Source organism: Lissotriton helveticus, chromosome 1_1 (assembly GCF_964261635.1).
Source record: "Lissotriton helveticus chromosome 1_1, aLisHel1.1, whole genome shotgun sequence".
Lineage (NCBI taxonomy): Eukaryota > Metazoa > Chordata > Amphibia > Caudata > Salamandridae > Lissotriton > Lissotriton helveticus.
In genome coordinates this window covers 1,304,202,727-1,304,216,418 of record NC_136057.1, presented here as the reverse complement: position 1 = coordinate 1,304,216,418, position 13,692 = coordinate 1,304,202,727, and the positions used below count along the sequence as shown (strand labels likewise).

The 13,692-nt window shown below is 45.8% G+C and overlaps 1 protein-coding gene across 5 annotated transcripts in view; it reads left to right on the top strand.

The window, feature by feature from the left end:
• PRKACA (protein kinase cAMP-activated catalytic subunit alpha) overlaps window positions 1–13,692 on the top strand; it is a 777,054-nt gene that overhangs the window by 672,534 nt on the left and 90,828 nt on the right. For all 5 annotated transcript variants that reach the window (XM_078681383.1, XM_078681393.1, XM_078681402.1 and 2 more), the window contains one exon: window positions 11,611–11,706. In XM_078681383.1, the coding sequence (XP_078537509.1) occupies window positions 11,611–11,706 (96 nt within the window). The remainder of the gene's footprint in view (window positions 1–11,610; window positions 11,707–13,692) is intronic.

Sequence of the window (13,692 nt, the reverse complement as noted above, 5' to 3'; positions counted from 1 at the left end):
CTTGGCCATCTCACTTCCCTCAGGCACCTCTCATGCCTTTTATGCCAGTGGTTCCGGGGAGCTGGACTCTCCCGATGGCGATGTTCTTGATGCCGGTGCAGTCCCTGGAGGGAAGATTGCCGTTGGACGTGTCATCTCCGACGCCGTCTTGCTCCGGTCTGGCGCCGATACGACCTCATCCGCCATCTTCTACTATCCCGGTAGAAATTCCATTGACGCCGGTCCCGAAGTCACCTGCGCCACATTTGGCACTGCCGGCGCCGGTTCCAAGAATTAGATCCAGAAGGGAAGCACGAAGGCTGATGGAAGAGGAGGAATATTAAGAGGAGCAGGAGGAGGCTGAAGAGGGTGACATTGTTGACCCTAGACAAGAGTTTGAGGGCCTGCAGGAGGTTAGTGGTCTGGACACATCTCCTGAATTGGAGCTCTCCTCACCAAAAGGCCTTCCAACACAAGAGGTGTCTTCATATCATTCTGCAATAAGGAAGGCAATTGATCTACTGGATTTGCCATTGCCTACTGGAGAACTTAAATCGAACATCTTAACGGAGGTACTTCATTCCCCTTCTTCTGTCTTGGAAGCCCTGCTTCCTTTTAATGAGTCTTTGACTAAGCCTATCTTGGAGGGGTGACAGAAACCAATGACTGTTCCTGTGGGCGCCAGGTATGTGGTGAGGAGGTATAAGGTGGCTCCAGGAGATCCTGCTTTCTTTTCTACCCACCCGTCACTGGAGAGATTTGGTAGTCCAGGCATCATGCTCCTCTAAACAGTCTGCAGGCTCATTCCCATCTACGCCTGCAGTTAGATAATCCAAATGAATGGAGCAATCGGCAAAGAAAGTATTTTCTTCGGCTAGTATGCCTCTAAAATCAATGAATGCGACATGGCCTGTTGGGTCGCAGTATCCATGCTCTGATGGACTCTGCGAGGGAGGTGCCCCTGAAGCTTCTGGAGGATGTTCAGGGCCATTTTGCGAAAGTACTTTCTGATACTCAAGCTGCAGCCAGTCAGGTCATTCAATAGGGGCTGGACACTGCGTACTCTGTTGCCAGGGTAATGGGTTCCTCTGTTGCAACCAGGAGGCACGCCTGGCTGAGGGTCTGAGTTTTTACCGGATGTCCAGGCTACCCTATTGGACTTGCCTTTTGACTGTTCTTGTCTTTTTGATGCCAATGCGGACTCTGCGCTACAGTGCCTTAAAGATAGCAGAGCCACAGCAAGATCGTTGGGTCTCCAGTCCCAGTCCAGGGGTTTTGGATACCGCAGGTTTCACGTTTTTGGCAGGACTTCATCCTTTTGAGCCAAGCAGCAGCAGCCGTAACAGCAGCAGCAAGCAAAGCCTGCGAAGCACACCTCAACACCAAGTCTCCCCCTCCTCTCCTGCCCCTTCATCTGGTATGGCATGGACGCAACTCTAGCTCCTCCATCCCAGAGCATGGTGGTTCCGTGGAAGATGGGTATCCCATTTTCTATAGTATTGGAGGTCTGTTACTTCAGATCTCAGGGTGTTGAACCTTGTGGAGAATGGGTATGCCCTACCTTTCCAGGAGTTATCCCCTCACAAGGGTTGTTGCTCAGAAGAGCATCTGTTGCTACTACAGCAGGAGGTTCTATCTTTGCTGCAGAAAGGTGCAATAGAGGTGGTTCCGGAGCAGGAAAGGGGTCAGGGAACCTACTCCTGGTACTTCCTGATTCCCAAAAAGGAAGGTCAATTGAGGCCGATCCTAGACCTCAGGGTCTTGAATTTTAACCTCAAGCAGGACAAGTTCAAGATGTTGACCCTACCTCAGGTTCTTCTGGTGTTTCAGTAGGAAGACTGAATGGTGTCGATCGATGTGCCGGATGCATATTTTCACATTCCCATCCTGAAGTCGTATCAGAAGTATCTCAGTGGGGTCCCAACACTACCAGTTTGCGGTCCTTCCGTTCCTTCTTACTTGCGCACCTCGGGTCTTCACAAAGGTGATAGCGGTGGTAGCAGCACATCTCAGAAGATCGGGGATTCCTATTTTTCCCTATATGGATGACTGGCTGCTCAAAGCAATGCCGCCAGAGATGGTGCAGTATCATTTACAAGTAACAACGCATCTGTTGTCCAACTTGGGTTTTTCCATAAACATACCCAAAACTCACCTGGTGCCCTCTCAGCTCAACCTGTTCATAGGGGCAGTACTGGACACTACTGTGAGAGGTGCCTTCCCGCCTCTGCAGAGGATTCAAGACATCCATGCTAATTCCACTTTTTCACAATGGAGCCGTTGTTCCAGACCTGAAGATCTTGCGCCTGCTCGGTTTGTCTGCTTCCAGCTTACTGTTGGTCAATCATGCACACTGGCACATGAGGGCCCTCCAGTGGTGCCTCCGCAGGCAGTGGTTTCAACACAACGGAGATCTCAAATAGGTGGTCATAATCTCCAGAGACACTGCAGCTGAGCTGTTATGGTGGAGTGTTTCGGACAACCTGACTCAAGGGAAGCTGTTTTAGATGCCTGCACTGTAGGGTGGGGAGCTCATCTGGGGGATGTGGAGGTCAAATACCTTTTGGTCTCTAGAGGAAATATTGTTGTACATCAATCTTCTGGAATTGCAGGCTATACGTTTGGCTCTCAAGGCCGTTCTTCCTTCCCTTGGTGGTCAGTCGATGCAGGTCCTGACGGACAACACTACCGCGGCATGGTACATCAAAAAACAGGGAGGAGTGGGGTCTTATTGTCTCTGCAGAGAGGTTCTCTGACTCTGGGCTCAGGACAATCAGATTTGCGTGATTGCAAATCATCTGGCCGGAGTGCTAAATGTGCGTGCAGACAGTCTCAGTCTGCAGTACTCGGCCGATCATGAGTGGTGTCTCCATCCAGAGGTGGTCCATCACATTTTCAGGGTGTGGGGGGGTTCCTGGGTTGGACCGGTTTGCCAGTCATGATAACGCACCCTGCCTGTCGTTATGCAATCTCCAGTATCCGATGCGGGTAGCGTCGGGGGAAGCATTTCAGTCAGATTGGGGCTCACCGCTTCTGTATGCGTTTCCTCCCATACCCTTGATTCCTCGCATTCTGAGGAAGATTTGCCTAGACCAGGCCCAATTCATATTGATTTTTCAGATTGGCCAAGAAGGGTGTGGTACACAGACCTCATGTACCTCTCATTGCACCCTACGCTCCGTCTCCCTCCTAGGGCAGACCTCCTTTCGCAGGGGAAGGTTCTACACCCCCACCTCCAGAGCCTGCACCTTCATGCCTGGAAATTGAACGGGGCAACCTGAGCTCTTTCTCTCTCCCGCCGGTTGTGGTGGATGTTATTATATCGGTCAGAAGACACTCAGCCAAATCTATCTATTCTGGTAGGTGGGCTAAGTTTTGAAAGTGGTGTGGAGGAAAATCGATTGATCCTTTACAAGCCATTTGTCTGATATTCTGAAATTCTCTCTTTCATTGGCTCAACAGGGTTGTGTAGTAGCTACTAATAAATGCTACTTGTCTGCCTTTTCTGTTTTTATCAGACCAACCCTCTGTATTTAAATCTCACATAGTTATGAGATTCATTAAGTGTCTTACCAATAGGTTTCCTCCCACTCCCTTTATCATGCCTCAGTGGGATTTGATTTTGGTTCACACTTTCTTGATGGGGTCTCCATTTGAACCATTGCATAGTTGTCCCTTGATGTTCTTAGCGTTTAAGACTATATTTCTGATTGCAATCACTTCGGCTTGGAGGGTGAGTGAGCTGCAAGCTCTTAGCTCCAAGCCTCCATTCACCTCATTTCATGCGGATTAGATGGTTCTTAGGACCAGAGCTGCTTTCCTGCTTAAGGTGGTCACTCCCTTCGATCTAGGGCATTCTATCACTTTACCCACTTTCTATCCTCCCCCTCTCCTATCTAAGTAGGAGAGACTTCACCGCCTGGACCCTAAGAGGGCGATCAGCTTCTACCTGGACAAGACAAAGGACTTCAGGTTGGAAGACCAACTTTTCTTCAGATATGTGGGCAAGTTGAAGGACACGCCTTGGCCAAGAAGGAGCCACCTGAAGGTATTCACTCTCATTCCACCAGAGCTAAGTCGTCTTCGGCTTTAGCTAGAGGTGTCCCTGTTGTAGACATCTGCAAGGCTCCACCAGGAGTCGGACTGCTTGGGGATTCATTTCAAAAGGTGAGGAATCCACAGGCAGATGTATCCATCAGAAGAACAAGTTACTTACCTTCTGTAATGCTTTTTCTTGTGGATATAGTATCTGCCTTTGGATTCCTCACTGACACACCTGCCTACCCGTTGCCTGCCTGTTTATACCAAAAAATTATTAACATCTAATTTATGTATTTTATTATTTGGATTTTTGGACCAATGTGATATTTGTCACTAGGAAATGTCTATGTTCGAGGCATGTGAGCTGTAGATCACATGCTTTGCATACTCCTTGCATCTAGTGCTGGGTCTGGATGTTTGCAAGTTGTTTTTCTTCGAAGAAGTCTTTCCAGTCCCAAGGTAGGTGACTCCTCCTTACGGTGATAGTGCGTATGGGCATCGACTGGATTGTTTTTTTCCGCCATTGGGTTCGGACGTTGAATTGATGCACTCTGGTTCGACACTGTTTCTCCTCAGTGCGCAGTACACTCACCCTTGACGGTATTGTTTTTGATCGCGTATTTTCATTCTCAGTGTATCATATTTACTGAAAATCTCTCTTTTGATCGGCTAGCTAGTGGAAGGCCACTGTGCTTACCCGCTTCGGGCCGCTTCGCAGTAGATGGAACAGACTCCATTTATATTCTGCCCTCAGTGCCGTAGGAAATTCCCGCGTACCAACTCACTCAGTGCGCAACTTGTGCTTGCCACCGGAGCACAAAGAGGAGGATTGCGACAGGCTTTCTGATAGGAGAAGACGTTTTGCGATCGTCAGGCTAGACGTCGCGACATGCAGAGCCAACACCCAGGTTCCATTCCGGACCTCTTCAGAGAAGATTCGGAAGAGGAAATCTGAGAAGCCATAGGAGCTGAAGAACAGGATCCCATCTCTGTTTAGGAATCGGCTCCGATGGGGATGAAGACATCCTTCAAGAGCAACATACCATGAGCACTGATCCTCCCTTGTCCCAAAGTCCACCTAGGCCTAAGAAGAAGGCTCCGGTCCAACCTCCGCCTGAGGGCCACGGTCAGCACTGAGAACATGTTTCCAACCCCCCGCCCGCCACCAAAACACACCCCAAAGCCTTCCGGCTCCGAACTGAGTCACTTGAAATCCTGCACGAGCCAAAATCTTTGGGATCGAAGCGAAAGTCAGGCTCAGCCCAACCCCCTTCTACGCCAAAAACGTCTTTGGATCCAAAACCCTCTGCATCCAAAACACCGTCACCGAAACCTTCTGCACCGAAACAGGCGGAGGCACAGATTCCAGCAAAGAAGCTCCGTTTCGATGTTCCACCTTTGAAACCAGATTCGAAACAGAGAGAACTCTACATTCATCCAACAACTGGACATATTACCACCAAAGTGCCACTAAAATGTATACCAGAGACAGAAGAAGTTTACCACATCCCTTTAAAAAAGGAATAATGTGGGTACTAACCCTTCTCCTCCTCCATCTCCTCCTTCTCCTGAGTCTCAACCATTACTAATTTCACCTGCTGACTCACCACCACCATATACACCTGATGATCAGGATGATGGGGATGGGGCTGGGGACAATGATCCAACACCTACAGACCCCTGGAGAGATTGACACACCTTCGCCCACAAGAATCGAGCTTGATCTGTACCTTACTAAGCCTTTTTCCAAACAGATGACAGTGCAGGATGCATAGAATTATTAAGCAGAGCTGCTAATTACATGGGGTCCAGTTACATAAGGAATCCCTAGAAGAATATTTCCTTTTCGAAATTCTTAGCAGTTCACAAAAATCCTCACACACACTCCCAGTGCTCAAGGGTATGCGTAGACATTTGGATGACATTTGTAATGATCTTGTGCGGGCACGTATCCTAACCCCCAGGGTAGACAAAACACATAAATCTGCACCATCAGACCCAACTTACATCAAGGGGCAGTTAACATTAAATTCTCTAGTCTCGTCTAATGCACGTAAGAGGGTCAATTCTCAAACGTCGGGGATGCTCCAACCCTAGACAAAGAGTTTAAGTTGATAGATGACTCTGGAAAAGGAATAGCCATCAGAGTTCCAAACTTTTGCCTCATTTCCAATACCCAAGCACTTTTAGCTAGGTACAATAGGGCGCATTGAGATGAAATGGAGCAGTTGCTCCAATTTCTGCCTGATGAGCACAATTCCAAAGCTCAAGACCTAGTGCAGGAGGGACAGCTCATCTCAAACAATTCCTTCAGGTGCGCGTTAGATGCTGCTGACACTGCGGCTAGAGCAGTTAACACCAGCGTTCTCTTAAGAAGGCATGCTTGGCTTCGTATTTCTGGGTTCAAACCAGAGGTTAAGGCTTCCATTCTGAACACACCATTTGACAAACAACACCTCTTTGGCCCTGTAGTAGACTCATCATTAGAAAAGAAAAGATGAAGAAGGACACAGAGGTGGCGAAATCTATGGGAGCCCTTCAGTCACCCTCTCCCCGTGGTTCCTTTCGTGCTCCTTATATCTCAGAGGGTTCAAAAACACCTCCTCATACACTGCTGCAACAAGCTACAAAGGCAACAACCAACCCTCTGCCTCTAAGGGTTTCTACAGAAGGGGTTACAGAGGCAACAAGGGTAGAGGTAGAGGCTCTAACACACGCGCCTCCCCCTCCAATACCAAACAGTGACTTGACTACACTCCTCCCGACCATTTAACACCTGTCGGGAGCGTCTTTCCCAATTCCTAGCTGTCTGCAGTAAATAACTATAGACAAAGGGGTACTGGAAATTATCCATTCTGGTTATTTGCTGGAGTTTACCAACAATCCTCCAAACATTCCTCTACGTACACACAAACTGACACCTCCACAAACAAGAGGTTCAGTCTCTCCTTCTGAAAGGAGCTTTAGAGCCCATACCACTCACGAGTCGGGCGTATACTCCTTCCTCATACCCAAAAAGGACGGTTCTCTCAAACCTATTTTAACTTTAAACCTCAGAGAATTATATCTTTACATAGTCAGACCATTTTCACACTTTAACACTTCAACAAGTGCTCCCACTCCTACAAAAGGGCGACTTTCTGTCTGCCCTAGACTTAAAGGACGCCTATTTCCATATTCCGATACATCTAAATCATCACAAATTTCTCAGATTTGTGGTAACAGGCCATCACTACCAGTTCAAAGTACTCCCATTCGGAGTCACCACTGCTCCCAGAATCTTTTAAAAGCGTCTGGCAGTAGTCGCTGCTCACACAAGACAACACATTCATGTTTTCCCCTACTTGAACGACTGGCTCATCAAAGCCAGTACGTGCCCATAGTGTCTCCAACACACTGACAGGACACTGCAGTTACTGCACCAACTGGGGCTCACAGTCAATGTGTTGAAATCGCATCTTCAACCTTCCAACACTCAAAACTATCTCAGAGCCACTTTAGATACTCCAAGGGCTCTGGCCTTTCCCAACCCAGCCAGAATTCGCAATATTCAGACGATTCCTTTGGTTCCCAGGGTCATCCGGAAAATGAAACCGCAACCATGCCGCCTCATCCTCATCGCGCTCAGGTGGCCTCGCCAGTATTGGTTCACTGAGCTTCTACTTCTCTCGGAATGCAATCCCATACAATTTCAACCACTACCAAATCTTCTAACAATGCACAGGGGTCAAATTTGTCATCCGGACCCAGCTTCATTGAAATTAGCAGCTTGGCTCCTCAACACGTTGAATTCGCCCATCTAGATATCCCAGAGGATTGTAAAGAGGTTTTAGCCAATGCTCGAGCGCCTGCTACTATTAAGACATATAAACTTAAATGGAAAAGGTTTTGCGCTTGGTGTCTCACGGCTAATTTACATCCACTCCATGCGAAACCAGAACAGATCTTACCGCTCTTTCTTCACCTGGCTAAGTCGGGTTTGTCGCATGCCACACTGAAAGTGTTTTTGGCAGCCATTTCCAGATTCCGTCAAGTTGGCACCAATTCTCTGTATTCCACTAGGATAATTCAACAGTTCTTCAAAGGCCTATTTCGAATGTTCCCGCCTGTTCGGTGTCCACCTCCTTCCTCGTACTTTAATGTGGTACTCTCCCAACTCATGCGCCACCCCTTTGAACCTATTCATAAGGTGGATCTCAAGTTCCTTTCCTGGAAGGTTTCTCTCCTTCTAGCCTTGACATCGGCACGTAGAGTCAGTGACATTCAAGCATTCACCTTCAAATCTCAGTTTTTACAGTTCACTTCAAATTCTGTGGTACTGCGTACCAATCCAAGCTACATGCCTAAAGTCCCATCTGACTTTCATCTTAATGAGCCAGTGCTTTTAAAAACATTCTTTCCTAATCCACAAACGAGAGCGGAGAAGGCCTTACGTTCACTGGACATCAGGAGATGTCTGAAATTTTATCTTCAACTAACTGCTACATTACGTAAGACAGATCAGCTCTTTGTAGCATATGGAAGGATACGTCAAGGATACGCTGTATCTAAAGAGACCATAGCCCGCTGGGTGTCCTCAGCAATCAGTCTCTGTCACCAGCAAGCAGGAAGGCCATTGCAATCATTGCCGAGAGCGCATTCTACGAAGGTGGTGTTCTCCTCAACAGCCCTCTTCGCTGGAGTGCCTCCATCATATCTGCAGAGTGGCAACCTGGTCCAGCGCGCACACCTTCCCCAAGCACTATTGCTTGGATGCTGCCAGCAATGCTGATACTTCAGTGGGACAAGCAGTGCTTCGTAATCTTTTTAAATAAGGTGAGCCTCTGTTCTCCCTCCTCCTCTATGCTCTTCTAGACGCATTTGTTTTCATGTGATATTGTTTGCAAAATTTACATATGCATTGCGATGCAAAAAGCGTCTAGGAGCAGGATGGTGTGTACTGCTATTTACTCTGATTCAGGCATGTGAATCTATGAAAGACACCCCAATACTGGAGAAGAACAATAGTTACTTACCTGTAATCTGTGGTTCTCCAGTATTGGTGTCTTTCATAGATTCACATGCACCCGCCCACCTCCCCTCAGAGGCTCCTCAGGTGATATTATTATTTCACTCCTGTGCGAGAAAATCTGAGAGCCTGAGTCTCTGGGGAGAACATTCTTGTGGATGCTGGCGCCTGATTGGCTGCAATTTGGTCTATACAAAATGACTAGGATAGTCATGAGTGTGGAAGTTTTTTACACTGTAGCTTAGGGCTACTTTACTTCCTGGTTGGTTATTACCAAGGGTTTTGGTTTCTTATATACAAATTATTGCTTTTTTATGTACCGTGGGACTCCCACTCCGACGACGGGGAATGATTCAGGCATGTGAATCTATGAAAAACACCAATACTGGAGAACCACAGATTACAGGTAAGTAACTATTGTTCTTCGGGTGCCTTGCAGCTTCGTGACGGGCACATACTAATTCTTAAAGCCCCTTACAAGAGCATGTCTCCCAGCCAAATAGAAAAGATTTGTCCGCGACTAGTCCAGTCTTAACAATCAGCCCTTGCAGACCTTTGTGCAAAACGACATCTGTTGCTTGTTCAAACTATAAAAGGCAAATTTTGTGTACTCTTCGTTAAGGGTTCATAAGGGTACATTTAACCGCTGTGCCTGCTTACTTCCAAAATGGAGAACAGTTTCACATTCTTTATTAAAGATACCATTTGTTAGAGCCCTTATTGAAAGCTTAAGAGTTATCCTTCTGAAAATGCTACCAGTCTGTTCATGGGACCTCAGCATTGTTCTGACCCAGTTCAAGGTGCTGCCATTTGTGCCTCTACTCTCTTATTTTTATTTTATTTTTAGAGTTTTATATAGCGCAAACTAGACCAGAGAAATCGGGTAGCAGAGCGCTTTACAAGAGCACCAGTTTCGTTACAGATGGACACATTCATTTTTGTTAGGCATGGGGAGATTAAGTGATTTGCCCAGAATCACAGGATGTCGAGCGCCGTTGCCGATACACGAACCCGGTTCCCCAGCTTCTAAATCGACCACTCTAGCCGTAAGGCTACATCCTCTCCTCTTGCCCATTGCTATTCCTTTTATCTATGGTGGCCTTGCTGGTTGCTATCAGTTGCCTTCGTAGAATTACTGAACTGCAAGCCTTAACAGCGGAGGAGCGATTTATTCAAGTGCACGAAAATAGGATCGGATGTAGTTCGTCAAATATGACCGTGATTCGTATTGCTAGACATGAGACAAAGCAACCATGGCACACGTCTTAAACGCTGTGTTAAAAAAGCATGCTCAAGGGGAGATGTATCATCTGACATGACGCTTAGAATTTGAGTTTAGACATATTAATTAGCAAAAACATTAATAGTGCATTCCAGAACGCCGTCTGCAAATAACATGTTACTTTAAAATAACGATATGCTATTTTAAATGGTGGCGGAGTAACGTACAAGAATGAGTGCAATTTATCATGAGTTTAGCAAGCTAAGCAGTATATCTCTAAAGGTACAGCTATCGGCAAATGTTGCAGGCTAAAAGATATTTATCCAAGTTCAGTGATTAAAAGCTTTACATAGGGCACAAATAAGCTGTGTGCTCCAAATACAAATCCACCTCCTAATCCAGCTTCTAAGTGGAATCTAATGTTAATGTGGACAGGTCTTACTGAAACTGCCTTTCGAGCCAAGGCATTGCGTGACATTAAGGCACCTTACTTTGAAAAAAGTTTTAACAGTCACTGCATCATTTTGGTTACGGACTGTCACGCTAAAAGAACAATTAGTTATTGTTAATAAGATTACAAGAGCAAACACTAATTTGATATTAAGTTATTTGCAGTTTTCCTGTAAACCAATTAATTCGCATCCCTTAATTTTTCTAAAATCTGAGTAATTTGTTTCTAAAAGTGAAATTCACACTGTTGATGAAATAAGAGAAGTTGTACACCAAAGGAAAACAAAAACGTTTTGTAGCATATGTAACACAAGTTCGATGATCACCGGTTACTGAAACTGCAGTACTAAGCTGGATTGAATGAACTCTCCTACCCGGTTATTCATTAGTTAATAAACCTGTTCAGTTAAAGCTTAGGGCACACCCAGCAAGGAAAAAAGAGACCAGCAGAGTTGCTGAAAAACAAAATATATTTTAAAAAAAGGGAAAAATAAGCTAAACATTATATTTGCTTAGTGTAGCATTGTGGGTTTACAGTCAACCTCAGAGGGAATCATATTGACTCCACCTAAGACCAGTCAGTATCCAAAGATAGAACTTTAATATTTTAAAGATAATTCAACACATACCCACTAGATGATGGCTATATACAGCACGTGAATCGAGAGGCGCTTCACTCTGGAAAGCTAATGTTGCAGGTAAGTAGTTTGTTTCAATGCATCCCAGTATGAAACGAGAGAAGCACATAGACAGACTATCCTTGATGAAGTGAACAAGAGATTGAGTAACACAATTGTATCTTTTGTTTAGAAGCACCTCTGATAATTGTTGTCTTAGTGTTCCAGTTGGGTTTCATTCTCCTACTCCAACAGGTGATTCCAGACACATTTTCTTTTCTATGTGTTTTCAGGTGACAGATTTTGGTTTTGCCAAACGAGTGAAGGGTAGGACCTGGACGTTGTGCGGGACCCCAGAGTACTTAGCACCAGAAATAATCCTGAGCAAGGTGAGTTCTATAATTTCTCATCCACTGTGTTATGGTCTGGGTTGAGAGCACAACTGTCACCAGACAATTGTGTGAGCATCATTAGAGAGGGGCGTTGGCTCCACCCTCATGTTGGGAGCCTGGTCCTCCTAAACACTCACAGAAGGAGCTCTAGAGATAAGAGTCCATGGAGCCACCATCCCTTGTGCCATTCCCAACTTTCCCAGCTCACGTTGACCATACCAACATCGAACACAGGTACCGTTGCAACCTGTTAGCTTGCAAAAGCGACAGTGGTGTCAGTCTCAGTGTCAAAGGGGACTCATTACTCAATTTAGAAGTACAGAAAAATATTAAAGCACATGCTGCTGTCAGTACCCTAGATGTCAAGGCACTCGACATTTCACTGTTTGACACAACACCATTTGAAAGGGCACCTTATGCATACCTACATTATGTTCCATGTTGTATCACGGATCTTAAGCGTCAGTTCATGACATTTTGTTGCCAGCACAGCAGCGGTCCAACTCTCCCCTACCAGTAACCTCTCTACCGACACCAGCACATGCAGTGCTATTCATCCCTTCAAAGGATTCACTGTAGAATCCTCTCCATCTGCAAGTCCTGCAATCAACACAAGGATTACTTAACCCCTTCAACGCTCATGACGAGCTCAGCTCGTCATGAAGTACACCTCTTGTACGCTCATGATGAGCTCAGCTCGTCATGAACCGCGGGATTCTGCATTTCTTAGCGCACAGCGGGAAAATGCGCCGCATCGATGCGGTTAATTTGTTCGCAGTCTGCGCACACATTAGTATTTTGATATGCCCGCTGTTTACCACAGCAAGCGTACATTACATACACATTCACCTGAGACTGTCAGTGCAGCTGAATGTAGTTGCAGGTCCAGTGCAACCTCCACTTGCTCCTTCTCTTTTACAGACATCTAAAGCTGCTCCAAGACTTTTAAAGTGGTTACATAGCCGTACTTCTCCAGCCAAGAGAGGGAGGAATAGATATCCATTAATCTTCTCCAAAAAGGGATTTTGATGGAACAGACACAAATTCCACATTTACCTCTTGTACTTTAACCTCAACAGCAGACTCCTTCCATAATCTCATGTCAACGACCTTGCGGTCGTTCATGATGTTTTTTCAAGAGGTATGTCCAAGCTCCAATATATTGTTCCTGTTTTTCCTCTTACCAGTGATGTCTGGTAACGAAAATTGGCCCAATCGAATATTCTCACTCCTCCAACATCCAGTATTGTGGTCCACAGAATGATGAATTACAGACCTTCAGATCAGGATCCAGCTTTCTTTGTCTGGCTCCCAACTAAGGTTCTTTGATAGTGTCTGCATTAAAGCAACATGCCTCGTCTTTGAAGACCCCTGTGCCACCAAACTGAAAAGCAAGAGGTTAGATCTACTTGGCAGAAAAAAAATGCAACACATCTGTGACTATTCTAAAAGCAGCTGGAGCCTCTGCTTTTCAGGGCAGGTATGACCGTTCTTTGTTGGAGAACATCCAGCGCTTCACAGAGGATCTGCCAAAAATAGGAGGCAATATTTTGCTGAAGAGTTTTGTAAAGGTGTCTAATCAGATGACTAGTGCATCTTCAGACTCTGCTAGCTTGACAATAATTGAGTTTCTCCAGCATTGAATATTTCATAGATTCACATGCTTGAATCTTCCCCGTCGTCATGGTGGGCGTCTCGCAGTAATACAAATATAGCAGTATAAAAGAAAAAACGTCATGAAAACCAATACAAATGCATCATACTTTGGTAACACATTACCATTATTATAAGGTCTAAAAGTCAGCCAAATGAGACGCCAGCCCTGAGATCACAATCCCCAGCAGAGCAACCATACCTCAGATTTCCAACCGCACGTCTTGTGGGGGGTCTCCCTGAGCTCTGCTCAGTATTTCTCTCTCTAATATTGACTAGGTTTTCATCTCTTTCTGTCTCTGGAATAGAGGTATTGTGATTTCCTTCATT